Source organism: Plectropomus leopardus, chromosome 12, assembly GCF_026936395.1.
Source record: "Plectropomus leopardus strain MGB_pleo_1.0 chromosome 12, ASM2693639v1, whole genome shotgun sequence".
Lineage (NCBI taxonomy): Eukaryota > Metazoa > Chordata > Actinopteri > Perciformes > Serranidae > Plectropomus > Plectropomus leopardus.
Window position 1 is genome coordinate 11,015,293 of NC_142187.1, and position 26,455 is coordinate 11,041,747.

At 38.7% G+C, this 26,455-nt stretch overlaps 2 protein-coding genes across 4 annotated transcripts; one reads left to right on the top strand and one right to left on the bottom strand.

The window, feature by feature from the left end:
- The first annotated feature begins 1,493 nt into the window (after positions 1–1,493).
- LOC148188048 (uncharacterized) lies at positions 1,494–26,242 on the top strand. Of its 3 annotated transcripts, XM_088085094.1 has the most exons (5): positions 1,494–1,699; positions 2,053–2,119; positions 2,259–2,339; positions 22,194–22,347; positions 23,392–26,242. In XM_088085094.1, the coding sequence occupies exon 5, from the start codon at positions 25,109–25,111 to the stop codon at positions 25,889–25,891; it is 783 nt and encodes a 260-aa protein (XP_087941220.1). In that variant the 5' UTR covers positions 1,494–1,699; positions 2,053–2,119; positions 2,259–2,339; positions 22,194–22,347; positions 23,392–25,108; the 3' UTR covers positions 25,892–26,242. The 3 variants fall into 3 exon arrangements, 2 of the variants coding, with proteins under 2 accessions (XP_087941220.1, XP_087941221.1); XR_015778102.1 differs by lacking the exons at positions 22,194–22,347; positions 23,392–26,242 and adding an exon at positions 4,413–6,092 and having other exon boundaries at positions 1,529–1,699; XM_088085095.1 differs by lacking the exons at positions 1,494–1,699; positions 2,053–2,119; positions 2,259–2,339; positions 22,194–22,347 and adding an exon at positions 22,398–22,550.
- Positions 5,276–22,367, bottom strand: LOC121951286 (arylsulfatase I-like). The gene is made up of 11 exons (XM_042497552.2): positions 22,228–22,367; positions 19,618–19,804; positions 17,897–18,036; positions 16,879–17,028; positions 14,900–14,974; positions 14,606–14,780; positions 12,474–12,710; positions 11,230–11,376; positions 10,372–10,519; positions 8,208–8,845; positions 5,276–8,106 (listed from the first exon to the last, which is right to left on the bottom strand). The coding sequence occupies exons 2-11, from the start codon at positions 19,786–19,788 to the stop codon at positions 7,684–7,686; spliced, it is 2,304 nt and encodes a 767-aa protein (XP_042353486.2). The 5' UTR covers positions 19,789–19,804; positions 22,228–22,367; the 3' UTR covers positions 5,276–7,683.
- Positions 26,243–26,455: the final 213 nt, after the last annotated feature.

The following is a 26,455-nucleotide window of genomic DNA, read 5'->3' on the forward strand; positions in this document are numbered from 1 at the left end:
CCCTTCCCCCCTTGTTTGATACCATCACAGGTCTGGAAAAGACACCATCTCAACCAAATCACCAGATATGTAATGTTTGTTTGTTATTATGTAGCAGATTCTAGGGGCATGAGGTGTAGCAGCTAAAATCCCCTCCAAAACCTTAAAAAATATTAAATAAATAAAAGATCTTTATTTTCTGCATCTCAGCGAGTGATGAAAACAGCTGTAACTCTTAAGACAGCAAGCCAAGAAAAGGATGAAATTGAGAGCGAACAGGCGAAAGATGAAACAAGTTTTTTACCAAGAGATGTGACAGGTAAAAAAAAAAAATTAGCCTGGGGGTTGGGGGGATTGTGGGGCATCGGTGTTAATTTTTATATAACCAGTGGCTGTTTTATGTCAGACTAGTCTGACTGGAACAAAACTGAACTCCTGCAACACGTGTCAGGTTGTGACCATGTCTTTAGTCCCCAAAATAAAAGTCACTCTGTACCTCTCTGAAGTATTGTAATTCAGCATGCAACCGTATGCAGGGAACATTATGCTTTTTTTATCCTTTTGTGTTTAATCTAGTATAAGAGTACAAAGCGAGGCTCTTGTCAGTGTGACCACAGAACAGAACTCAATTATAAGTTTTTGATTGCGTCAGCAGAAACCATGTAGAAAGCAGCTGTGTGGTGAGGGAATCCTAATTTCACAGCCGCCCACGTGTTCCTGTTCTGTAGATCTCATGTTCTCCTGGTTTCCCTGGAGGGGGGCAGGATGAAGGCAGGATTATTGGTTACACATTGCATTGTGTGTGTGCAGGGGCGTCATAGTGGGGGGAAAAGTGGGACTGACTACCCAGGGCCCAAGTGGGGAGGGGGCCCTTATTGGGCCTGAAATAAAAATTATTTTTTTATTTTCATTTTTTTCTCTTTAAGTAGTGACTGCAATAAGTTAACTAAAATTGTCTGAGTTAATGAACAAACATTCAGAATTCCTTTCTCGAAAAAATGTGGAGTCTCTCTCAGAGGCCCCTCTCACATTTTTCAGGAGTGTAAAACAAAGTTATAGTTGTTTATTGCTTTTAATGGGTCATCGGGTAATGCAGGTGTGGTTATAACAATTGTACAGGGTTGGCTTGGGCCGTCATGATGGGGCCCAATGAGATCTGTTTTCATGGGGCCCAGAATTCCTGGCAACGCCCCGTGTGTGTGTGTGTGTGTGAGAGAGAATGAGAGTGTGTAGAAAGATATTTCTCTGTAGACTTTTTAATTCAAGGTGTATGAGGAGAGGAAGCATGACATTGAATGTTTTTGCATCGCCACAACATCAGGAGACACTATAACCCCCCCTAACCTCCGCAGCTGCCCCCAAAAAACCCTTCAGGCAGGCGCGTAGCAGACGCGGAGCTACCTCCATGGGAGCTACCCGTGGCAGAAGTCCCCCGCACTTCCCGTATCTGTGCCCTTTGACCCCCACACTTTTTTTTTTTTTTTTTTTACAACCGTTCAATTCATTTGTAAGGTACCTCGTTTTTCCGAGCGGTCTTGAAACGCACCATGAATGGGCGGCGTCATACACACGTTGACTTGTTGTGATCACATGACGCAGTTGAGACGCGCGAGCAGCACTTCCCTGAACTGTTTATTTTAACTAAAGTAACGCAAATAATGTGCAACAAACCAACCAGGAAGAGGAAAAAACCCTGCGCTCCTTCTTCAAAACAAACCGTGTAAGTTGAGTAATGCTGCTGCCTGTTGATAATGTTAGCTAAATGATGTCAAATTAATGAGATAACACGGTGAACAAGAATACTAACGCTATTGTTACCCATGGCGGCTAGCTAGCTTCATGCTAGGATTAGACCAACTCCTCCTTAATTTCTGCGCAGAACTTGTGCTCACTATTGCTTTGCACTTATTTTTTAAAAATCTTTTAGGCTCCAAAAGAAAAGAGTAGGGAGGAGAAATTAGAATTAGCTGAGAAAATGTACCTAAAAAAGCATAAAAGTGACTTTGAGATTAATTTGCGTAGCTATTTCGTAACCAGTATTCTTTTTTTTTTTAATCTGCATTTTTGCAATAGACAGCAAAAAGAAGGCATCATGCAGCGGTCAGGACAGAGACCAGGCTGCAGCACTGAGGCTTCACAGGTGAGGAGAGATTATAACTAATGGCTTTAGGGAAATATATTTATAAAATAAGGATGACTTTTGCATTCATCTTCGCAGCTATTTCAGAACTACTCTTCTAATTTTTTTTTGCACATATTTTTTGTCTGTATTGCAATAGATCGAGCAGGGAGAAAGCAGCACACAGCAGTAAGGACAGAGACCAGGCTGCAGCACTGACCATCAGCCTGAGGCTTCGCAGGTGAGGACAGATTATAAGGACATGTTGTCTATAGAATAAGAGGGACTCTGAGATTAATTTCCACAGCTATTACTGAACTTTTCATGTCCAGTGTTGTCACTTGACACTTAATTATATGGCTACTTACCCTGTAGATCCTCGAGGATCATTCTGTGTCAACTCAGCCAGAGCGTGGCAGCTCAAACTTTTTATGTTGACAGTATATGATTTTTAATTTTGAAGAACTTGATTTGGTCCCCGGGTGCCATACTGTGGCTGTTTGTGGTTATTTGGTTCTTTAGCTGCTAAGGAGAGGCACAATTGAATGTGAGAGGATGATAGATCACATAATAAAGGTTGGTTTATTCCTGAACAACCAGCCCCCCTCACTTCTGAAATAATGGCTACGCCCCTGTCTATAGGGCTCAATTATATTCCCTTTATGTACAAAAAATAGACATGGTCATCAAACTTTGTAACTGTCACTGACCACATAGTTTCATGTGTCTTTATGTTTGCATAGAATCCACTAGATGCCACTAGAGCATAGTCAAAAGTTTCTGACAACAAAAAATGGAAATGGCGATGGTGGAGGAGGTCATAATAATATACCTTTCAATGGCGACGGCTGCTCTCAGTGTCACCTAGAACATCTTTCACCATTCATTTTCTCCAGCAGCTCCACACTTTATACCCTGTGACATCACAAATATGAGTTTTGGCAGTCTAGTTTTTGGAATTGATTACAGTTGTTCATGTTAACCTGTAGTTTTGGGCAGTCTTAGACAATAGGAATAACATGAATGGCTTTTGAACACAGGTGTAGTTCCCCTTTAATTGGGGGCCCTTCCAGCTATCATTTGACAGCTGCTACTGTTTGGACAGTCAGCTACCTGCATCTGTCATACATACGTTAGATATAACCGTCAGCACAACCGCCGGAGCGTCGATGCCTTCTTTCCATGGGAGCTCCCAGGATCTAAGATTACCACTTTGTGTGTGAGTGTGTGTGTTATTATGGTTGGACCTTACAGGTCAGGTTATTTGTCTTTGTTTCAGAGTATCACCAGGAACAGAAGGGGGGTTTCTACCAGTATCACTGGTAGAAAGCCCCCTTCAGAAATAAATGTGTTGTCACTTGGTAGTAAAATGCCAAGGCAGTGTTATTTGTAGAGCAGATTTCGTACAACAGGGAAATTAAAAGTGCTTTACAGAGCAGTAAAATATAAAAAGATAATAAAGGATACAGATTTACAATAAAAGAGTAAAGAGATAAAATATTCAAGGTAATATTAATTTATGCATGATTAAAAAAAAAGTCAAATAAAATTGACCATTAAAAATAGCCGAACTGCAGACAAGAGGTGCAATGATAAAAAGATCATTTAAAATGAAGTTTAAATTAAGTTTGTAGTCATAACCACGTGGAGTAGACAGTGTTAAACAGGAACGTTTTTACAAACAAATGACAAACAAAAGATGGAAGTGCTTAACCCATCATATGGAGTTCAAAATGTGCACTTTGTATTAAAACATACGTTATTTTACATCCAGTTTATAAGTATGTTTTATCACAGGATTTGGCTGATATCTCTTCTTTGATTGAGCTTTTAACTACATATATTTCATTTTGTTTTGCTTTTGGTGACAGCCATCAAACCAGCAGCTTCTCAGCAGCATCAGCAGCCAAACTGCTCCCCATATCAGGATTTTTTAATCCCTGAGGATTACATAATCCCACTTGTATTCAGGGATAAAAAAAACGCTCCCAATTCAATTATCCCCCTGTGGAAACAGTGTGAAAAAAAGGAGGCGGTGGCAAGCGTGGAAAATCCTGTTTTAGCCCGAATTTGTGTGTGTGAGTGTGTGACTTCAAACTGTCAATTTGCAGGGATTGTTGATATCTTGCTCCACCTAGTGGCTAAACCTGATGTGTGCATAGAGTTTCTAATGGCATGCTGCTTGTTACAAATGATTGTCTTATCTGCTGTTACACATTTATTGTGAGCAGTTAGGATGAAAAATCAAATCACTAGTTGACAGTGGTTGCTTAATCCTCAAAATGGATATTTTTATTTCGACTGTTTCATTTAGGATGAAGACAATCCCCAGAGTTGGCATCAGAGACTTCTGTCAGACTTCTGCTGCAAAAAGAGGATTTGAGACTTAATTTGTGACTGATGTTTGTCTCTGGTATAATCACAATGCACTAAAAAAAATAATATAAAATATACAGTAACAAGCAGGCTTTGGACACATACATGTATTCAGTCTGTGCACTGAAAAGACTTAGTTATTAGTTACGTATTTTAAAATAAACACTTGATCATTTTAATAGTCCCCATTCAAACATCAAAGACTTGCAATCTGCTATCAAAGACTTGTGACTTGACCTAGACTCGCCCCAAAAAACAACATCTGACTAAAATACCCCTGATGAATGGTATGCTGTCTCTCGCAACATTAAAGGACACAGTTAATTTTATTTAGCCTTTATTTACTCAGGCGGAGACATCAAGCGTCCATTTGAACTGTTTCTCAGGAGCGCTCTGCTGCACGCTCACACTGGGTGCTGCTGCGGAGCGGCCACAGCCGTGGTTTGTTAGATATTGTGCAAATACACTGAAATATTTAGAGGTTAGGTGTCTTGCTCAAGGGGAGAAAACCAACATCCTACTTCAAAGAGGTTTCGGATGCTGGTAAAAACTTTTGCTGTAACACGTTTTACTTTCTCCTGTCTGTTTTTTCAGATGTGAACTTTTATTGTCGAGGCAGAATTATTGTGACATTTGTGTTTGTGAAGTGTCCGTGAGAGGAGCAGGTTTAACCACTTCATTTTGTTTTCACTGGAGTCAAGAGATCTTTACACAAGTGTCACGAAGATCAATAAAAACAGAACAGTGTATGCATTTTTTTTACCCTGAAACATTTATCTGTCAAATTATTTCAACAACGTCTGGTATTAATACATTTTATTTGAATTTTCCTTAAATGATATGCAAACCTGGTTTAAATAAATTAAAGCAGTTGACCCTAAAATCAAAAGTACACATTTTTCCTCTTAGCTGTAGAGCTATTTATTAAGTTTTGGTGTGAGTTGCCAAATGTTGGTGATATCAGCCATGGAAATGTCTTTTTATTTTTATTTTATTTAATGAAACTACATGGCACTGAGTTTATGGTACTCCTTGTGCAAAAAAAACAAAAACAAAACAAAACAAACAAAAACCATTTGAAAAACTTGACAGCGATGTCTCTTTCTATAAGGTTACTCAAGATAATCCACAGACCTTGTTGTGAGCAGTTCCATGTAGGAACTATTTTCTTCCTACCAAACTACACCTGCCAGGTGAATCACTGTGCAGAAAGAAGCATGCATCTACTCATGGACAAGAGGCTCGTGCTAGTGACAGTGTGAAAATAAACATTAATGGTATTTAAGTTAGTTAGCTTAGTGGTGCTAGGTGAGCTAGCAGTAGATGAACACTTCCTTCTGTGCAGTGATTCGGTTGGGGGATATAGCTCGGTGGAAAGAAAATAGTTCCTTAATGAAACTGCTCACAAGAAGTCTTGGTATTATCTTCAGTAACCGGGTTGGTTTTTCTAGGTGCTCTAAACACCCAGCCTGAGTGCCCTCTAGTTCCATTATATTGGAGAGAAGGCAGACGTCTCTACAGCTGATATCTCCGACACTCAGCAGCTCACATCAAAACTATCTGGATTGATAAATAGGTATTCTTGATTTTAGGGCTGAACTGTCCCTTTGAAACAAAACTCGTGTTTCTAATTTGGCTCTCGATTTTGTCACTTAATGTCTTGAACATGCTCACAAATATTGAAATATTAACATTTTGTTAGTCCTATAAAGGGCTGAATAGATGTAAAATAACAAGTGACAGTTTCTGCTCCTCACAGAAGCATGTAGTGAATTAAAAACACAATACCGTAAATTCATAGTCAAAATATGCTCGCTGTCGGCAATACATTCAAACAGCGACAGTAACCAAAGGCCTGTTTCAGCCACAGTAACACACAAAGAAAATCAACACATCACATGTATTTAACAACAAATATTAGAAAAACCTGTGTTCACTAGGATGTGCAACAAAAAATGTTAAAATATTAAAACCTCATTTTTGTTGTAGTAGTGATAGAGACAGTAAACAAAAACAATTGCAGAACTACAAAAATAATTATAGAAATAATTATCATGATCATGCACTTTCACTGTAAAAAGTAAACATTTGTTTCCAAACCCAAATCTGGGACGTTTAAGAATGAAACATTAAAAACTGTTTCACTTTGTACATATTCTGGTCTATCTATTTATAAGAAACATATTCAGATTATGCACGGCGTAAAATACATCTTAATGCCACATGGTGTCGGCCCTTGTGTCAAGAACTCTGTCAGTTTGTGAGTAAGAACATTTGGAAAAAGAAAAATAGACAATTATAAACAAACAGTGGACAAACAATCTATAAAATCACATCAATCAGATGACTGTGCTGAAACTGCAACAGCCGTCATAACAGTAAAGAAAACCACCACACCGCCAGAATACATAGGAATTTAAAGGGTCACTTCACTCAAATCACAAATGCATTTTCCTGCCGTTAGCTGTATCTTGTGAGGTGCGGTCCCAATCCTGCTGCCTGTGTTTGGAAGAACCGGCCACACAGCTGTCTTGTTAAAATGTGTGGACCTTCAGATCATTCCAACACCAGAAACCACTGATAACCAGAACCATCTGGAAACATGGACAAATATAAAGCAGCAGCCAGAGATGTAAGAAGATGCAATAAAGGATTAAATTATAATTACTTGAAACTTGAAGAGGCAGATGGGATCACCTCTAACTGGAGTTGCACCTTGTTTAATTGTCAGCAGTTTACATGGGAAACAATTTTCTACTGAAGTGCAACTATCAATCTTGGCAGCAACTGTTGTCAAAACTTTGGCAATTCTAATTGAAACTACAGTATCTTCATGGCCACAACACAAGGGATTAGTGAGAAAATACGTTGTAATTTGAGTGAAATGACCCTTATAAAGTCATTGAATAGCCTGAATCGTGTTCTTCACATGAGGTTCTTACTGATCCAGCTGGACTGTCGGTGTCACCTTAGACAAAATATTTGACAGTACATGAACTGTTTTCGCTTAATTTTCAGAGGAACATGTAGAGAAGTGAAGCCAGTGAAAGGACATGCTTCAGAAAAAGTTTTGCTTCAACTCAGTGTAGTGGAATTAACAGATACCACTTTTTTCACTTAGGAAGCAAAGATGCTACAACGTACAAACATTTAAAAATCCTGAAGTCTTTGAGACAATCATTTCATGGCTCCCGGATGAGGTCGACACCTCAGATCCGATTGGACATCATCCTGGTGTTCAGTTTCAGAAAGAACGACTGCAGCTTGCACAGCGGGCATTTTGGCTTCTTCTTTTTCTTCTTACCACTTTTACCTTTCTTGTACACTCCGTGATATTTTCCCTCCTCGTCCTCCCCGTCGTCCACCCAGGGGACCCAGGCTCCGCTGTGCTGGCTGGGATCAGCTCGAGGGTCGTCGGGCGGAAAATAAACAGGCACGGCTGTCTGGTTGTAGTAGGCAAGTCGGGTCATTAGCTGCTGGACCACGTCTGGTCTCTGGTCTGCCAGGTCCTGCCGCTCACAGGGGTCGGCTGTGATGTTGAACAACCAGACATTTTTAAGTTTGGAGGATTTGGGGAGCGGCAGGATGGCACGTTCCAGGTTCCACCAGCGACCAGGGAGACTGGGAAGTACCTGCGGATCAAAATGAGCAATTCTTGATGTTCTTCATTGTCAGTTCGAAACAGAAGAGTTTATATAGTCTGATTTAAATTGGTCTGAAAGTGTTGCAGTACCTGTGGGGGGACCCAGTCTCCGTGGCCTGGGTCTCCTGTCAGTAGCTTCCAGTCTCCAACCCTGATGGCGGCCTGGACTGATGCGTCCCACACCGGCTGGAGATTTAACTGGGGCATAGGATGTGATTTTTGCTGCGGCGTCCCTGGTTGGGACATATTCTGGTGTTGGGATAACGTCCGTCTGGACTTTGACTTTAAATGTACTTTGAGCTTCATCTTAGATTTTGGCTGAGATGGTCTTGTCCGTGACAGGTTGTGGTTGTGCGATATATAACGCCTGGATTTTGACTTTAAACTTTTTGACTTTAGTGATTTGTTCTGAGGGTGACTTTTAGGGCGAGATGTTCCTGACACTGAGGGAGCTCCACTGGACTGGGACTCCAGATGTGGACTGTAATGTGACGGTCTCTGGCTCTGAGGGTAGACTTTGGTCTTGGGTTTGGGTTTTGATTTTGGGAGGGGCTTAAGCTTCAGTTTGGGAAAGGGCTTGGATTTAGGATTGGATTTAGTTTTAGCAGCATGATGGGAAAATGTCTGAGGTAACTTGGGGGTCTTCACCTTAAACGCTGATTTCTGCTTTGGTTTCTGCCTCAGAATCTTCTTCTTCTTTGGCTTCTTTGGGCCTTTTGGTTTGTTTACTGACAAATCAAAGAAAACACAAGTATGACAAACGCAGAATACAAAGTAAATGCTCCTCTAACCTTTGCTTTTAGCTTTGTTGATGCTGTGTAAGATCCCACAGCAGATATTATTTTTCCATTATATCATTTTTATCACTTAGTTTCCTGGAATAGGTGCATAAATATCTTCTTTTTCTCCCTTTGTTTTCCTTTCAAACATCCCTCTTACCATGTCTCCTTTTCATCTTCATTTCTGTCATATCTCCTTATTAATGCCAAATATCTTTTTATTTGCTTTGACTCTTATATTCCTTATTTTCTGACTGTTTTTCTAGCCTTCCATTTTCCTCATCTTTTCCCACTTTGTAAACCTGATTTAAGAATTTCTCTATCAGTGGTGGTAAGAGTAGAAGATGAGTGTAGAAGAAGAGTGTACAAACTCTAGCATCTCTGTGAGGATGTACTTAGATGGTGCTTCGAGCTAAATGCTCACATCAGCTTGCTTACATGCGGATGTTTAGCAGGTAACTTGTTTCCCATATTCATTATCTATTTTTAAATGATGCCCAGCCTGATAACTGCTAATTAGCACTGAACACAAACTACATCGGATGCTGAATGTAATTAGTCTTGCAAGCATTTGGTCATACAACCATAAAAAAACATTCTGCAATGGTCAAGCATTCACGCTTTAAGAAATACTTCACCCCCAAACGATCATTTGTATTTCAGTTACTCATCTTGTATTACGTTGAATTGATAAAAGAAAACGTTTTTTTTCTCACAATGAACAAAGAATTCCAAAATGATGAAATCTGCAAAACTTTATCAATACATCTGTTTACAAACTCTCACACAACTCGTGCAGTATTACCCGTGTTATACAGTATATCAGCCTTATGCTCAGTACCTCCAAAACACATGCATCTACACCAAAACTTTCCGATTTAATACACTCCTGCAGTAACAGTCTCACACGCAGACGAGCAGTGTGCCTGGGCTGTTTATGCAGAAGTGTTTTAAGTAGATAGGTTTTAATAAAAACGCATGTATTTGGGAAGCACTAAGCATACAACTGGACAAATGACTGTTGTATTACACTGCATGAGTTGTGTGAAACTTCTCTTCAGTTCATCAAAGTAGAGCCTTTGTTCACCATGGTGGCATGAGAGAAAACAGAGTTTTCTTCCCAAATTCAGCGTAACATCGTAATTAATTGGCATACAAATGTTCATTTAAGTGTCTTTTAACAAAAATACTGTACTTCTCCATTGCAAAAAAAGTAAGAACACTTGCCTTTGAACAACCTTGTTTATCCCTCATTGTACTGTTTCCACTTAAAATACACATACAACAAATACAACAAAAGTACTACAATATTTATCACCTTCAGCATTAACATCCATGAACTGGCAGTTGGCAGTGTTCTTTCGTGTTTGTGCAGTTCTGTAATTCATCCCACAAGTGAGACTGACACTCAGTAACCTGCGTAAAGACTCGCAGTAACTTTACTGTGACTTTTGGCGTTTTATTTTGGTAGTTACCCGATTCTTCCTCTGTGCTGACGTCCCAGTTCATGGTTTGAGCGAGAGGTTTGTGTAGAGGGTCGATGTTGTGCAGGATCTCGTGACGAGGTGACTCCTTTCCTTCGCTGATGGTGGGCCAAACGTCAAAACCATCCAGGCCGTGACTCTGAGAGGGAAACAGATAGACTCATATCACAGAGAACAAACAGGCTTTAATATGAGCCAACTCTGATATGTCCTGCATTAATGCTGCCAAAAACCCCCAAAAACTTTTACTCTGATTTACTGACTTTATTTTACCACACAGGAATAAATAATAACAAATTTCCTTTGGTAATAGAAGCTACCGAGTTTCTGGCTTAGTCAGATAATGTCTTGATTTAAGCCAAGATAGCTTTATTTATCTGCTTTGGCAACGGAAAACTTACTTGCATTCTATGCCAACAAAGCTCTTTGGGAGCTATACACAGACTGCATTGACTCGCCAATAAAAGTAATTTATGTCTGAACTAAAACACAAAGCGTCTAAGCGGCCACTTGTTTAGAAATAGTGCACTTGTCATAGTAGGGCAGGAGCACACTTATCTACATGATAGTAAATAGACAGTTTTACAGGAGCACTGTAACCTGAACTTTACTAAAGTCTAAGGCCAAAAGGAAGATTAATCTAGCTTGAGCTCCACATTCAGCTCCAACTGTGACAACAAATAAATTCACACATGAACATGAAATCAGTGGGACACACTGAGAGACTCAAGTTACGACAGAATTTGGTGAGACAACAAGGAAAACCTCAGCGATAAACATACAAGGAACAACACACAACAAAGACACTCCAAAAGTGCTAAAAATATGCACAAATGTTATCCCACTGACCTGGCTGGTGTTTCCCCCGGCCAGGCCCACCAGTGTGGGGAACCAGTCAGTAATGTGCAGAAGTGCTTTGGAGACACGTCTCCTGCGTTTTAACAGCGGGCTGTGCACAAACGCCACTCCACGCATTCCACCTTCCCAATACGTACCCTGAAAAACACAGTCAGGAAGTTAAGTTTCAGCTAAGTAAGCAGAGATCTTTGTATGCACCACTAATACTCATAACATCATTTTTATTACATCGTGTAAATATTCGCAGACACTTGAGGATAATGTTTTGTGTAAAACTGTATTTTTTGGGGTGGAACAAGATTCATGAATTTGGCCCTGTCTACACAGGCATTTTTAAAAAACTGATATTTTCCAGGCCAATTTAAAAAAAATATTCTTTCCACACAACGTCCATTTACAAAATATCTCTGTACACACTAGAATGCAGGAATGACCCCAAACGCTTGCCGGTGTGAGCTGTCTTCAGCAGTCTCTCCCTGTTGCAAATGAGTGAAGTGCACAGGCTGACTTTGCCTTTTTTGAAAACATCTAGTGGAGATCTCATCAGTGTTGATTCACTCAAACATACGCGTGATGCTTGAGACATGCAAAAGTTTTTTGCATTTGTCCGTGAAGTGCTGAAGGAAGGCTAACTTTTAACGTAAATGTAAACAAATCAATAGTCTGCCATTGTTACTGTTGCTTCTGGCTCATGCTCAATATACAAAGAAATTATGGTCATGGACAAAGTGACTAGATGATGTAACTGTTTCTCAAATGTTCTGTTTTACATGTCCACACTGATACAAAGTAACCACAGCTTTGAAAAATCTGCACCTTAGAAGGCGTTAAAAAAAGTTTTAGTGACCTAAAACTTCATTTGTGCATGGATGAGAGCCCAAAACATCAGTTTACAAAAATATTTGTTTACCTGTATACAGGGTCCGTTCCTTCCAATGTCTAACCCTTATTGGTACGGATTTACAAATAAAAAAAGTTAACTCTGCTATTTTTGGATCTTTAGTACTTATCGGGCAAAAAGCAAAGGCCATGCTGTTTCTAAAATAAAAGGGTTTATCCTGTAAAGTGGTCACTTCTACTCAGCTTGCCAAGCTTGACTCTTGACTGTCAGACATGTAAGTTTTTGTAGGTTAGCATGTTCTGAACATGTGGTAATGTTTGCTTGTTAATATGCCAGGAAATCAGACTATAATCATTATAGTCTGATTATACAAAATACAAGAAGTTGTTGGTACCTTTCGGCCTCGTAACGGCCAGTTGCTCCCTCCTGTGAATGGCTGGGCACCGTTGTCTGTGGAGTAGATGATGATGCTGTTCCGGTAGTATCCATACTTTCTCAGAGCGTAGGTGACGTTTCGGACCGCCTCGTCCACTGTGGACACCATGGCTGCAAACTTCCTTCTAGCGATGTTAGCCATGTCACGGTACGGGTAGATGTAGGACTTAGGAGTCTGTAGGGGAGTGTGAACTGCCTGGAGGAAAACACAAACACAATGTATTGACGTGTTTACTTCATATGTTGTTTTTTGTCATTATTTTTTAAATTTGTTATTTTTTTTTATTTTTATTTTTATGCAGAATTTAATGCAATATATACATAATGCAATATATACATAAAACAAACCAAACAAGTGTTAAAGTTAAATCATAGTTTAACAATATTAACATAATGCAATTACCATAATTTACACTTGTATAATAACTGAGTGTTTCTGGGGAAATCTGTGAAATAAAACACACATATTTATGTATTTAATTGTATATGTGTGCAAGTAAAATACACAAAAGTGTTAAGAATGTCCGTTCCTCCTCTGACATGACAAACCTTTCACTAAAATGAATTAAAAGTCTGATCAGCATTAATGCACATGGTATGATTAGTGTTTTTATGAAAGGAAATATAATATATTTTTATATATGACAACAGTATAAAACTGTATAAACCAATGTAGCTACAGTTATTTTGGGATAATTTTATGTAATTTTGCCCAATTAACTCACTTTCCTGAACCTTTTCATGTACCTCTACCTCAGTTAGTCATTTCCTACATTTCCCAGAATGCCCCACAACACTTACTCAGTTAGAACTGAGTGTTCTTTTCACCCTAACAGGGAACATTTGAAACGAAACAGCCCTTTGTTTTGCAGTTTCTTGTCAGGGCATCAGCTAGATTTTCTCAAACCCTTCAGCTCAAAACTTTACATCAAATGAACATGACTTCCCACAAAATAACAATAAATAAAAATCACTCTTTTCAGTTTGGACCCTTTTGACCTCTGAGTTACATTTTCTGTGTGCCGTGCTTGTAATTAAATGGTTTAGGGTCTGTGTGGGCCAAACCATCTGTAAATAAGTTTCTGATGCTCGCAGACAAACAAACACTTTTATGTGGCCTCAGTGTTATTCAGCATTTCTGATTCTCCACATCCAGACATAAACTGATGCAGCAGCGAAACACATGTCGGGCTGTGCTGTATTTGGCCTATTTTCTGTAACAGTGCATGAAGTTTACTCTTCCTGTTCTTTCTGATTTTGAGGGGCTTAAATTTATATTATGCTCTTGCAGGGTATCTACAGGTATCAGACACTTAAATGTAATGCTGTTAAAGACGTTTTCAAAATCATTTTTTATTCAATTAAGACTGATTTTGGAGAAATCTTCATTTTTTCTTATTCAAGCACTGCAGAAAAGAATAAGAATAAGAGGTATATATATGTAGCCCTGTGCAGAGGTAGTTTTTATGTAGGAATATGATTATTAGAGTGAGTCAGGCTAATCTACATTTTGCCAAAAGCTAAATTTAAGTGTAATGTAAAAAGAAATCATTAAGTTCAGTGGTAGATTTAGAGATTTGTTACATCAGAAATGTGGACTTCCACACAAAAAATTTTGGCCTATTTTGACAGAAAAAAAATCAAATTTAAGACTATTTAATGACTTCTAACTAGGGTTGCAAATTGTAAACACTTTCCTTATCGATTATTGGTAAAATTAACACTCGATTAATCATTATTAGGTAAAAAAAAAACACAAATAAAAGGAAAAGACTTTGATTATTTCAAACAATAGCAAATGTGTTTCTCCTTCATCAAAGCACACAGCAAGATATTGCATAAACTTGATGAACTTGATGAAATTGCATAGCCTATCGATGAACCGATTAAAATATCATATTATCGCTTAAATTCTTAACGAATATTAATAATTGTTATCATCCCTACTTCTAAGGCCTAATATTCATATGACTGAATTTAGAATATTTTAAGACTTTTCATGGACCTGCAGAAATCAGAAATCCTGTCCAGGGATGTTTTACATGGAGGCTTTTATTGTCATTTTTCTGATATCAAAGCTCAGCGTGATACCTGGAGGGAGAGCAGCAGGAACAGCGGCCTGTCTGTAGGGTTGTGACTCTCGAGGATTTTGCGAGCTCTTTGTGTAAAAAGCGTAGTGGAATACTTTCCCTCCTGGCCCCATGCCACGCCTTCGTCGTCATGGAGATCATACCCACACAACCCAGGGCCATCACAGGACCCATAACTGGGGACAGTTATAACATGTTAAACATAAACAACAAATATTATAATCAGCCCTGGTTAGTTACAACAATACTACTAATGCTACTACTACTATTAATAATAATAGTCAAACACGTTTACCTGTAGTAATCCACACTTCCTGTCAAAGAACCAAAGAAACTGTCAAAACCTTTTCTGGTGGGCAGGCACCCCTTCCTGGAGGAAAGGAAAAAAAACAGTTATTCACAAGCCACTCACAAAAGGTATAAAAGATAGAGTTTTCTTTTAGTTATTTTTGCATTCATTGCAATTTTTGGCATTTTACTGTCAGCTATTAGTGGAATAGTGTAAATCACTGGCACGCGATACAAACAAATCAGGGATTTGCTCATCAAATCAACGCTCAATGAGGCTACCAGTGGCTAAAATTTTTGACATGGTACCTTTAACAAACTAAAAAAAATTCACATCCCAATATGATCACTACATAGAGCTGTTTGTGTGATTTCATTCTACTTATTTACCTCATTTCCTGCTTTTGCTTCACTTAAATTACTGACCTGTTAGGCAGCTCAGAATGGACAGTGACTTCATATTGGTACATTTTCACTTGTACACTCTGCTGTACTTTTTGTTACCAGCTTTATTGCTTGTTGTGGATAACCACAATGACTGAAAAGACAAGATATAGTGTCTTTACACACATTTTCTTATGTAACTTTGTAACTTTTTAGCACCAGCAGTTTGTACATAGTGGTGGTGTTCCACAAGGCGGGACTGAGGTTGATAAAAGGTTAAGGATGCAGACTTGGTGTCTGGATGCTTTAACCACAGTGCTTGTTGCTTGTTCCGCACACTTTCCGACATCAGATTAGGGGGAAGCTGAGTGCAGCAATTTCTGTGACTTTCCGAATCCAAGATCTACATTCACTTCACAGAGTGATTGGCTGGTCTGTAGAGAAATAAGCAGAACTGCTCTCTCCAGCTTGCTTTTTAAATTGTCTGCACACTTATTTGCGTCACTTTTCATGTGTAAAACCAAGAGCAGGGTCTGAAAGTGTGCGCCGTTAACGTCATATTTTACCCAACATCGAGTTTCCCCTTTTCTGTTACAGCCTGCTTTTCACCCCGCCTTCAAGTTTGGCTATTTGGAACAACTATTAATACTTTTGCCTCCACCTGTGGTTGGGTTTTACATACTAGCTTGTTACAGGCATGACATCATCAACTAAATGTTAAAATATGATAGGGACAATTCACCCCATATTAAAAATACATATTTTTTCCTCTCACCTGTGGTGCTGTTCATCAGTCTAGATTGTTTTGGTGTGACATGCTGAGTGTCGGAGATATTGGCCGTAGAGACATTTGCCTTCACTCCAATTTAATGATACTAGATGGCACTTGGTTTGTCGTGCTCAAAGTGTCATTTATTCATAAGATAACATAATATAATCCTTTATTACTCCCAGAGTGGGCAAATTTGCATCGTTACAGCAGCAAGGTGGTACAACATAAATGAATAAATGAATAAATGAATGAATGAATGAATAAATGAATGAATGAAAAACTCAACAGCAACTTTTGTTTCCAGAAATCATGACCTGGTTACTCAAGATAATCAACAGACCTTGTTGTGAGCAGTTTCATGTAGTAACTACTTTCTTTCTACCAAACTACATCCCCAAAACATATCAAAGTGCAAAGAGAACAACATTGTTGTTGAGTTTTTTTTAATGTATTTTCAATTTAATTTAATTTTATCTATAAGGTCCAGTATCAGAGATCACAATGCGCCTCACAGGGCTTTACAACATATGACATCCCCCTGTCCTTGGACGGTCACAGTGGATAATATTTATTGGTGCTTTGGGCACAACATCCATCTGGTTCCATTTTTACATTTATTATAATCAATCAAACAATGTATTTGTTGATAAACAGCACTACAGGTAAGAGTAAAAATATGTATTTTTGATTTTTCGGTGACGTGTATATTTGCGGGACAAATAAAGTGTATTTTGTTTAACAATTTTAAAGTGATTAATGAATTTGTTATTAGTGAGTGTAGAATAGAAAGTCCTTGTCATGTTAATCCAACTGTGAAGTCTCCGTCTCACCTGTAGAAGCCCAGGTGCCACTTTCCCACCATGTGTGTGGTGTAGCCGGCCTCGCGGAGCCTCTCAGGCAGAGTGTCCATGTGTGAAGGCAGACAGCTCGGCTGGCTGGGTCTGATAATGGAGTGTTGCAGTCCCGTGTGGATCTGATATCTGGAAGAAGAACAAGAAAAAAGACTTGTTATTGGCTTTCTACCAGACTGACTCAGTCACACTGGATCTGCTGTTAGGCTGCACAGTCAAACCAGGGACTCATTTATTCTCACTGCTGTTAGGTTGCCTCATCAATAATCACATTATCAGCTGCCTCATTTAAAGCAGAGCCTCAGACTTCATAACTGGTCTGTTTTTTTTGTGTCAGACAGATGTGAAGCTCATCTGTTTATCTTCATTTTATATGTTCTTAAATTCGTACTTTGCCTGTTTCGTGTCCTAATGTAACATGTGCATTCAACCCCTCAGGATCAATATGGTTCGACTTATATTGAATTAGTAATCACAACACGCTGTCAAAAGATGCTGAACATTTATAACAATGTTCAGCATCAGGCTGACACTAATCAATTGTTCATTCAACATAAAATCTTGATATCAAACAGTGGTTGAAGTTATTATTTAAGCCCAAAACTCCTGATTCCAGCTTCTACAATGTGTGCATTTGCCTTTTGCCTTTTGTATCTGTAAATTCAATATATTTGTATTTCAGACTGTAAAAAAAAATCAGCAGAATAATCAAAAATGAAAACAATTATTAGCTGCATCCCTAGAACAAACTGTACCGCCACTCAGCTTCATGACAAAACACATTCAGTGGTGCTCTTACCAAGTAAATGCTCATTTAACTTAAAAAATAACATGAATGCATATGTTATAGTTTAAAGTACAAGTTGTCCCGTACAGTGTAGAAATGAAAGACATTCCCCGAAGTGGTGTCAGAATCCAGTCCAGAGTATCTCATATGGCAGACAGATGGACAAACTGCCAACATTTGATGCAGGAAGCCAGTAAAAATCATCTGTACCTGCCGGTGATGAGCTGGCTGCGTGACGGCGTGCAGATGGGCTGAACATAATAGTTCTCCAGAATCACGCCCTCCGCCGCCAGTTTGTCCAGAGTGGGAGTCTTGATGGTCGGGTTGTGGTAGCCAATGTCGTTGAAGCCCTGTTTTAGAGTCATGGAGAGTTCTGCTGAGTGTTTCAGATTTGGATGATTACAAAGAACATTTGGCCGATCCATCTGTGGCGACAAAATTAACTTGACGCTTTAAATATAACTTTGGCAAGTCCCTTTTTTTCTTATGTGATACTTGTCTTCCACATGGTTGTAATACAGAGGTTAAGGACCCTTGATAATCCTCCACAAAGCCATTTTCAGCTCTTTATATTGTATTTATTTGTGATAACTCTCAAAAGACTGATGCTGTGTGGTGGTCAGAGGACCACCACACAGCATCAGTCTTTTGAGATAAATGATAGAGGTGTACTTTATATGACTCAGGTGAGTTGCTGCATGAGAAACATACAGCTTCTGATCATGCAACGAATTTAAAGGTCCCATATTGTAAAAAACGTCAGATCTTATTTATTTGAATTCGTTTCTATTGTAATTTTTAGCTGTAAATGTAACGTTTGAAGTTAAGAGTTAAACACGATGGTCCGACCCATCTGACATTCGTTCTGCTTTGCTTATTTTTTGTACTGTGTTGCTTTGATGAACCAAATCTACTGGCATGAATGCCAAGCAACGTACCGCCGTGGACATGGCTGCAGCAAAATGTATTTTAATCATTTTTCCTAAAATAATCAGTGTACGCTATATTTGAATATTTTATCTGCTTTGTCTTACACACTAACCAAAAAAGGCCATGGTAGACCAGCAACTGTGCCATTCTGCTAAATAAAATGACTCTTTTTGTCCATGGAGTCTGCTGGCTTTAATGATGGTTTCAACTCCCCATCAGAAAAGGCCGTCCGACAGCAAGTTAAACTGGTGAAAATATTCTAAATATAGCGCACACTTACACTGATATTATGACAATGATGTTGCAAAGACACTGAGATTGCAGATGTGGAAGACCCGGAAACACTGACCTATCAGAGCAGACTAAACTTTTTCGGGAGGGGGAGCTTAAAGAGACAGGCGCTAAAACAGAGTGTTTCAGACAGAGAGTGAATACACGTATATTCAGGCAGACAGTATGAGAAAAATAATGTGTTTTTTTAATATTAGATTATGTACAGAAGTTCTAGTAGATACCCAGAATAAAGTATAAACCTGAAAATGAGCATATAAGACCTTTAAAGAAAAGATATAAACTGATCTTTCCATCAGTTAGAGCAGAATTGTGATTAATTCATCAAATGATTTTGGGTTTGTTTGTTTATTCCCTCATAAAGGTGAAAATACTAACAGTTCCGTGGACTTTTTTCTGTTTTTTTTGTTTTGACTTAGCCTATTTTTTCAATTTTATGACAATGAAAATTTGAACATTTTTGGAACCCCATAATTTGAATAATTTTATAACCAGCAGCTGTGCTGAACAATGTCAAAAACTATCCTTTCTGATGTATACTTTGTCATAAATTTGAAGTTTTGGCATTATTAATAATATACTTTATTTCAATAGCTATAAATTGTTGTAGTCAGATGAATATCTTGTTATATATAAGAAGTAAATGGTGCAAGGGACGTGATCATCCAAGCATGTGATATAAGAACAGACAGTGGCACTTTCACACATACCTGGTCATCTATGAGGATGAAAATAATGTGCGGCTGGTTCTTCTTCGGTTTTGTCTCATCATCCTCAATGTTTTTGTCACTCTGGATTGGTTTGGAGCGGTGGGCAGACAGGCAGTCCAGACTGAAGAAAACACTTAGCACAATCAGAGCCACAGCAGCAACAGCCTGCATCTTTACCGCAGGAGCCCTGCAGGGAACAATGGCAACAACAAAAGACAATGGAGCGAGAACTTCTATGAACTAAATAACAGGGAAGTAGCTTAAAAATGTTTGAGTCTGCACAAATTCACATGCGCATGCCATCAGCGGCGGACTAACTGTAGATCATAAAACCACATTTGAGATGGACTTGCCAACTTGGCTGTAACTGTGATCTGAAACACATCCATCTGGTGGAGAGAGAGCTATGACTCTGAGGAGGTCTTTTTAACCATTTACAATCTTTTGGAACTGAATATTCCCAATAAAGAGTGACGAAAATATTTGCCATGGCTCAGAGAGTAGAAACAAAATTTGACTTTTCTCACTACTACTATTCCTTTACTGTCTCCTTCTATTTTTTTTAATGCAGCCTATTACATTATAAAGTGTAGGAGTGTGCGTCATGGACAATATCTTCTATAAGTAATTTTTCTGAGAAAAAAAGAGTTTTACATACAAATTACACAGACAGGGATGTCTCTTTTTGTCTGATCCCACAAATCAAGTGACAGATTAAGGTACTAAATTGATGTAAAATCAAATTCTGGCATAAAGAAATGCTGCACATTGATTTGCAAAATTAAAGGGAGAGCACCATGGTATAAATGATCTGACAAAAGTTGGCAATTTTATGTGGTCTCAGTAATTATTGTCCTAATCATGCTCTTAAGATGTTGTTTGAAACTTTTATTAAATATTTTTTTTGTCATAGGCTATTTGCTGAGTCTGCCACTACATCCACACAGCAACACATGAGACAGATTCTGCAATTTCTAGCCTCAAAGGATTTAGAGACATATTTTAGTGTACTGTTTAGCTGTAAAATGAGAGAATTTGGTACCTGACTGCCATGTTGAAAATAGTCAAGCCATAACGAAGCACCACTAACCAGCTATAGCAAACCTCATAATTATACAGCTATTAAAAAAAAGAGCCTTATTATTTATTAAGAAATAAATCTTGTAGTACACTTACAGTGTCATGAAACTTAAAATATTCAGTTTTTGTCTGTCTGTTGTTTTAACTGTCTTCAGTGTCTGCTGAGGAGTTTGTGACAGTATTGAAAAGAGTCTTAGCCCCTTAATTAATGGTTACTATTTTTCTTGGTGGATCTGTCAATTATTTATCAGCGAATCAATTGATTCATTTGTCAATACGTGTGAATATTACCCATCACAAGATGTGAGAGCCCAAGTTGACACCCTTAAATTGTTTTGCCTGAGCAACTGTCTAAAACCCAAAGTTCACAATGACATGAAACAGACACAAGCAAAAATATCAAATATGAGATTCTCGTCCCAAATTTTCTGCCAGTGAATCAACAATATATCAGCCCAGGTTACCTGAACTATGTTTGAGGTTGTCGCCAGTATTTGTGTCATAAATCTTGTATTACGATGTGACTCACCATGACATAATTTGTCCTAAAAACTACCAGAGTTCACTTCTTCTCAATGATAGTGGGACCCTCTGCGCTTTTTAACAAGCCTCCCCAGCAGATGATGCATCCAGCTCAAAGTTTCCAACAAACAATGGGGTGACAGAAGTGGCGTGTGATTTATCAAGGCCTGATTCACTGGCAGTGAGCAATACATGGAGGAATGCTGCCAGACGCTGTTATAGCTTATTTGGATAGGAATCACCCATACTTAAAGCACACAACTCATACCCTCTCAGTAGATGTTCCAGGGCTGTTGAGCTGCTTTACATTAGATTTACAGCTTTTTTTTAAATTTCCATTTTACAGCTTTTAACCCTTTATTTTCTCTGAGGATGCTGCAGTTTGACATGCAGCTCAGTTTTCTGTGAAAGGAAGGGGGGAGAAGCATATTGTATGTGTCTGTATCATGTATGACATGTTTACAAACTCCGAAGCCAAGAGCTACACTCAATGTTGATTTCAAGTAAAAGACTAAAAGCAGCTGTCTTGGTCACAAAGTGATGTCTGAACTGGTTTCCCATGAGGTGAGATACTGGACACACAAATACACACACACACACACACACACACACACACACACTCTCTCTCTCTCTCTCTTTCTTAAACTTTTGTGTTTGTGTGTGTATGTGTGTGTGTGCGTGTGTGTGTATTGGACATGAACCCCCTTTCCTGTGACAGCATTGAGTGTGTTAGTTCAGACTATGCAAGCACAGACTGGTCCTGCATTCAATTTGTTTTGATAAAATCTGCAGCCTGTATCAAGTTACAAATTATCTGAGCCTCATTAGAAACACAGCATTCGCCAATATGAGTTTTCATTGTAATTTCCAGTCTGATATCAATGTTTGATCTAAGTGCAAATAATACAAACAGCTCCTTGTGTGTTTAAAATCTGAACATTTCTAATTGAATGTGCTTCTGTTCCTAACAACAGCGGTGTTATTTCAAAGCCAGGCCTGAATCAATACCTCGATACTGGATCAATGGGAGTGAACGGCTCTTCTCCCCCTCCTCTCCTCTTCCGCTCCGCTACTCCTCAGTTCATTCTTCACTCCTCGGGTCTTTCTTCAGCTCGCAGAAAGTTTGGTGTGAGTAAAGTTTGCAGAAGACGCCGCATGTCCTCAAGTTTCCACTAAACCTCCCTTCCTTCAGTCTGAGCGTTCACACTCACGATGAAATACGACCAAAGTCAAGACAGCCACAGCGCCGCGCGCACACTACCGGTCTGACCTGTCAAAATAAAACACTCAGCAACCATACGTTTTATTACAAAGACCAAATTGGATTGGAGGTGGGTAAATTGTTTTATGGATAGAAGTAATATAGTTGTAATCGACAGCAGCTTCTTTCCCCAGGTTGTAACACTCCTCAACTCCTCCTTCGAGGCCAAAAAGATATAGCAGGATTTAGGATCAACTTTAATTTCATTTCTACTTAAACCACTTGTAAGAAAGATGACAATAAATCTGCCACGTACCTTGTTTTTTTTATGTAATTGAACATGGTCCATATCCTCTATTGTAAAATAGTAAGTTACTAAAGTCTACAATTTTATTTTAATTTTTAAAAAAGTTGATAGTAATGTTACAAAAACAGAAATTGGTGCTGGGCTAGCCTGTGCAGCACCATCTAAGTACTAAGTTAGTTAATTAGATATCTAGACTATCATGACAGTTACTCAGTTATCTTCTCACTTAATCATATCCTTTCAATTTTTATCATTTTGATGTAGGTTGACACTAACATCAGTTACCTAACATAAACAGAAATTGACATCCTCACAATTTCTGCTTTCAGAGCAAGTTGTTCTAAAAGATAAAGAGAAAACAATTGTAAATTAATTAAATTAAGATTTGTGAACTTATAAGGCAATAACTAATGGCCCTCCATAATGGTGGTATTGTAAAACCAGTCAGTTTAATTGATACAAAATAGTAACTTTACATTTTCTTTATCATGCGATCAAGATACTTTTATTTCGAAGGCTAAACTGCCTAACATCCGATAGTGTTGATTTTATTTGTGTACCTTAACTCGGGGTAATAAAGCCTCGCTGCCTTGAACACCGTATAACAACTGTACGCTACTTTTAACATGTTCCTTGTGTGCTGTGATTATTGTCACTGTTACAGACGACCCTGCCTGTGGTTGTGAGATCCCGGACAGAACATCAGCCGAGCGGTGTGACTGCAGGCTGTGAAACAGGCAGAGGAGCCAGCTGGCACTCCGGAGAAAACCAGGAATTTCTCTCTTTCCGCAGTGAACTGTGCGGATGCAAAACTGCATCAAGCCATCGGAGACAAACCAGAGTGGGCCTGGAAATAGGTCCGATAATTCAAGAAATAAAAGCTTCAACTATTCCATTATGGGAGTAGTAGTATGTGTTTAAGAAATATGTAATAAAGTAAGGTTAGGACAAAGATAAACAAAAACTCATATTTACTAGAAATGTTTCAAATATATTGTGTGCAGAACTGTTATGAGCGTTATTGGGAGACATCTGTTAACCTTGGATATGCAAAAGATGTATTGTAAATTGTCCTTTATCAAAATAGTAAAAATATAAAGGCATACAGAGGGAGGGAACTTTTTTGTTTTTTGTTTTTTTTTTAATTATCAAGACAAATTTTGAAATTTGAATTTGGTATTTATCAGTCCATAAAAAATCTTGTGTTAGGAAAGAAAGTGTCTGTGCTGATGTGTAGTCTATAATCTCTCTATGCATCAAAACACCAAGACAAATTCCTTTTATGTACAACCAACTTCACAATAAAATAGTTTTAGGGTAAAACACAAATCAACCCAATCAAGTATATTTAATTCATAAATGTACACTTTAGGAGGGTAAAACAGATCATATAGGGCCCACAATTATATATACACATTTATTTTCCAAGCTTGGTTTGAGCTGCACACGTTTTTAAATACTCAGACATGTTGTAGCTAGTATCTTGGTCTATGCTTTTATTTTGAAAGTTATGAAAAGAAAGCATGTTTTTGAAATCGTGATTGACTCTTTTACCGATGATGAATGGATGGATGAATTGAGAAGATGGATGACTGACAGTATTTATTTAAAACACCTAAATTTAAATTAGGCAGAAAGACTGAAAGAATCACGGAAAGCTCGTTTTTTTTTTGGCTTGAAGAAAGGACTTCTAACACCCTTAAAAGTCTGACCTGTGTTATTTATTTAAACATTTTTTTTATTTGACAAATTGAAAGAGTCTGGACTGTTTTCTTAAAACTTTATTTTTTTCCTCTTAAAAATCTTCAATTTATCTGTTAAATCATTAGTATTTTTTATATAAATGCCAAGGCTTAAGAATGATTTGACAAACTAAATTTAAAGCACAAAGTCAAAATATATAGGTATTTGTAATTATGATATATTTTTATGCATGGTGAGTATAAGGACTGGCTGAGTGGTGAGAGGAAAACTCACACAGACCTGTGTTATCTTCACCTGTTTTTTTTATCTTAATTGATGTTTATCAATTGCCAATAATCTGTTTAAGCTTGTTGGAACTTAATAAAAATTGAAAAAATAAAGTAATACTAATAAACTTATAAGAAAAAGATACGCCAACACAAGAAAATTTAAGCTGGAGTCACTGATCTGAACCGACTTCCCTATCTTCACCCAAATCTTCAACCGATTCCTGGAGTTGTGTGAACCTCTCTGTTTCAAACGCTCCACTATCATCCCAGTCCCCAAGAAGCCCTCCATCGCAGGATTAAAAGAAATGAAATCCTTTGAGAGACTTGTGTTGAGCCACCTGAAAGACATCACAGGCCCTCTGCTGGACCCCTATTTACCTATTGAGCAAACTGGATGATGCAGTCAGCATGGGACTGCACTATATCCTGCAACACCTTAACTCCCCAGGGATGTACGTAAGGACCCTGCTTGTGGACTTCAGCTTGGCATTCAACACCATCAATCCAGAAATCCTCTACGAAAAGCTCACCCAGCTCATAGTGCCAATCACCACCTTTCAGTGGATCACCAGCTTCCTGACTGACAGAAGGCAGCAGGTCAGGCTTGGGAGTGTCACATCCAGCACCCGGACTACCAGCACTGGCGCCCCCCAGGGGTGTGTTCTCTCACCACTGCTCTTCTCTCTCTACACAAATGACTGCACCTCAGGGGACCCCTCTGTGAAACTCCTGAAGTTTGCAGACAACACCACAGTCATCGGTCTCATCCGTGACGGTGATGAGTCTGCAAGAGGTAGAACAGCTAGTCCTCTGATGTGGCCAGAACCACCTGGAGCTGAACCCACTCAAGACTGTGCTTTAGGACAATCCTGGACAGCACAGTGGCTACTGTGGACACCTTCAAGTTTCTGGGATCTCCAATCCTGGGGAACTGAAGTGGACCTCCCACATAGACTCTGTCCAGAAAAAGGCCCAGCAGAGACTGTACTTCCTGCGACAGCTCAGGAAGTTCAACCTGCCCCAGGAGCTGCCGCCATCATCCATCATCCGGTCTGTTCTCTGCACCTCCATCACTGTCTGGTTTGGATCTGCCACCAAACTGGACTGGAACAGACTGCAAAGGACAATCAGGTCTGCAGAGCGGATTATCGGGACCGACCTTCCCTCCATCCATTGGTCCAGGGTCAGTAGAACGGGCAGATAACATCGCTACAGACAACACACACACCCTGCACACAAACTGTTTCAACTCCTCCGGTCTGGTAGGCGTTACAGGTCACTGCCCCACTTCACTTCACTTCACTTCACTTCCCCCAGGCTATTTAATTGTTAATTGCTTGTTTAATTAGGGCTTGTAGATATGCAATTTAAAACTATATTTTTCTGTTTTTATCATTTTTTATATTTTATTTTCTCATTTTCTGTTTTCTTTTCCTTTTCTATTTAATGTTTCCTGTACATTGGGAGCAAAGCTAACTGAAGTGAAATTCCTTGTCTGTGTAAGCATACTTGGCCAATAAAGCTGAACTGATTCTGATAATACATCCATGATCTGAATGCAATGAACTTACATTTAAACAGGAAACTCCTCCAACAGACAGAATGTAATCAATTAGGACAATAAAATAACGTTTCTATGTAAAAACAACAAAACTTTTTTCCCTAAATCATTATTCTAATCGTTCTAACAGCGAAATATTAACAATATAAGTCAGTTTGCTTTTCCTTGAAACAATGAAAACCTGCACCCCTACA

What these genes read in the sequence shown, in the direction of transcription:
- LOC121951286 (XM_042497552.2), bottom strand. Translation starts at nt 19,788, where the DNA reads ATGCAGGCTGTTGCTGCTGTGGCTCTGATTGTGCTAAGTGTTTTCTTC. An exon ending in TCCTGCTGCTCTCCCTCCAG is followed by an intron (nt 12,711 to 14,605) that starts GTATCACGCTGA and finishes GTTTTCCTCCAG; the next exon opens with GCAGTTCACACTCCCCTACA. An exon ending in CAGCACAGAGGAAGAATCGG is followed by an intron (nt 8,846 to 10,371) that starts GTAACTACCAAA and finishes TTGATTTGTCAG; the next exon opens with TAAACAAACCAAAAGGCCCA.
- LOC148188048 (XM_088085094.1), top strand. Translation starts at nt 25,109, where the DNA reads ATGGGACTGCACTATATCCTGCAACACCTTAACTCCCCAGGGATGTAC.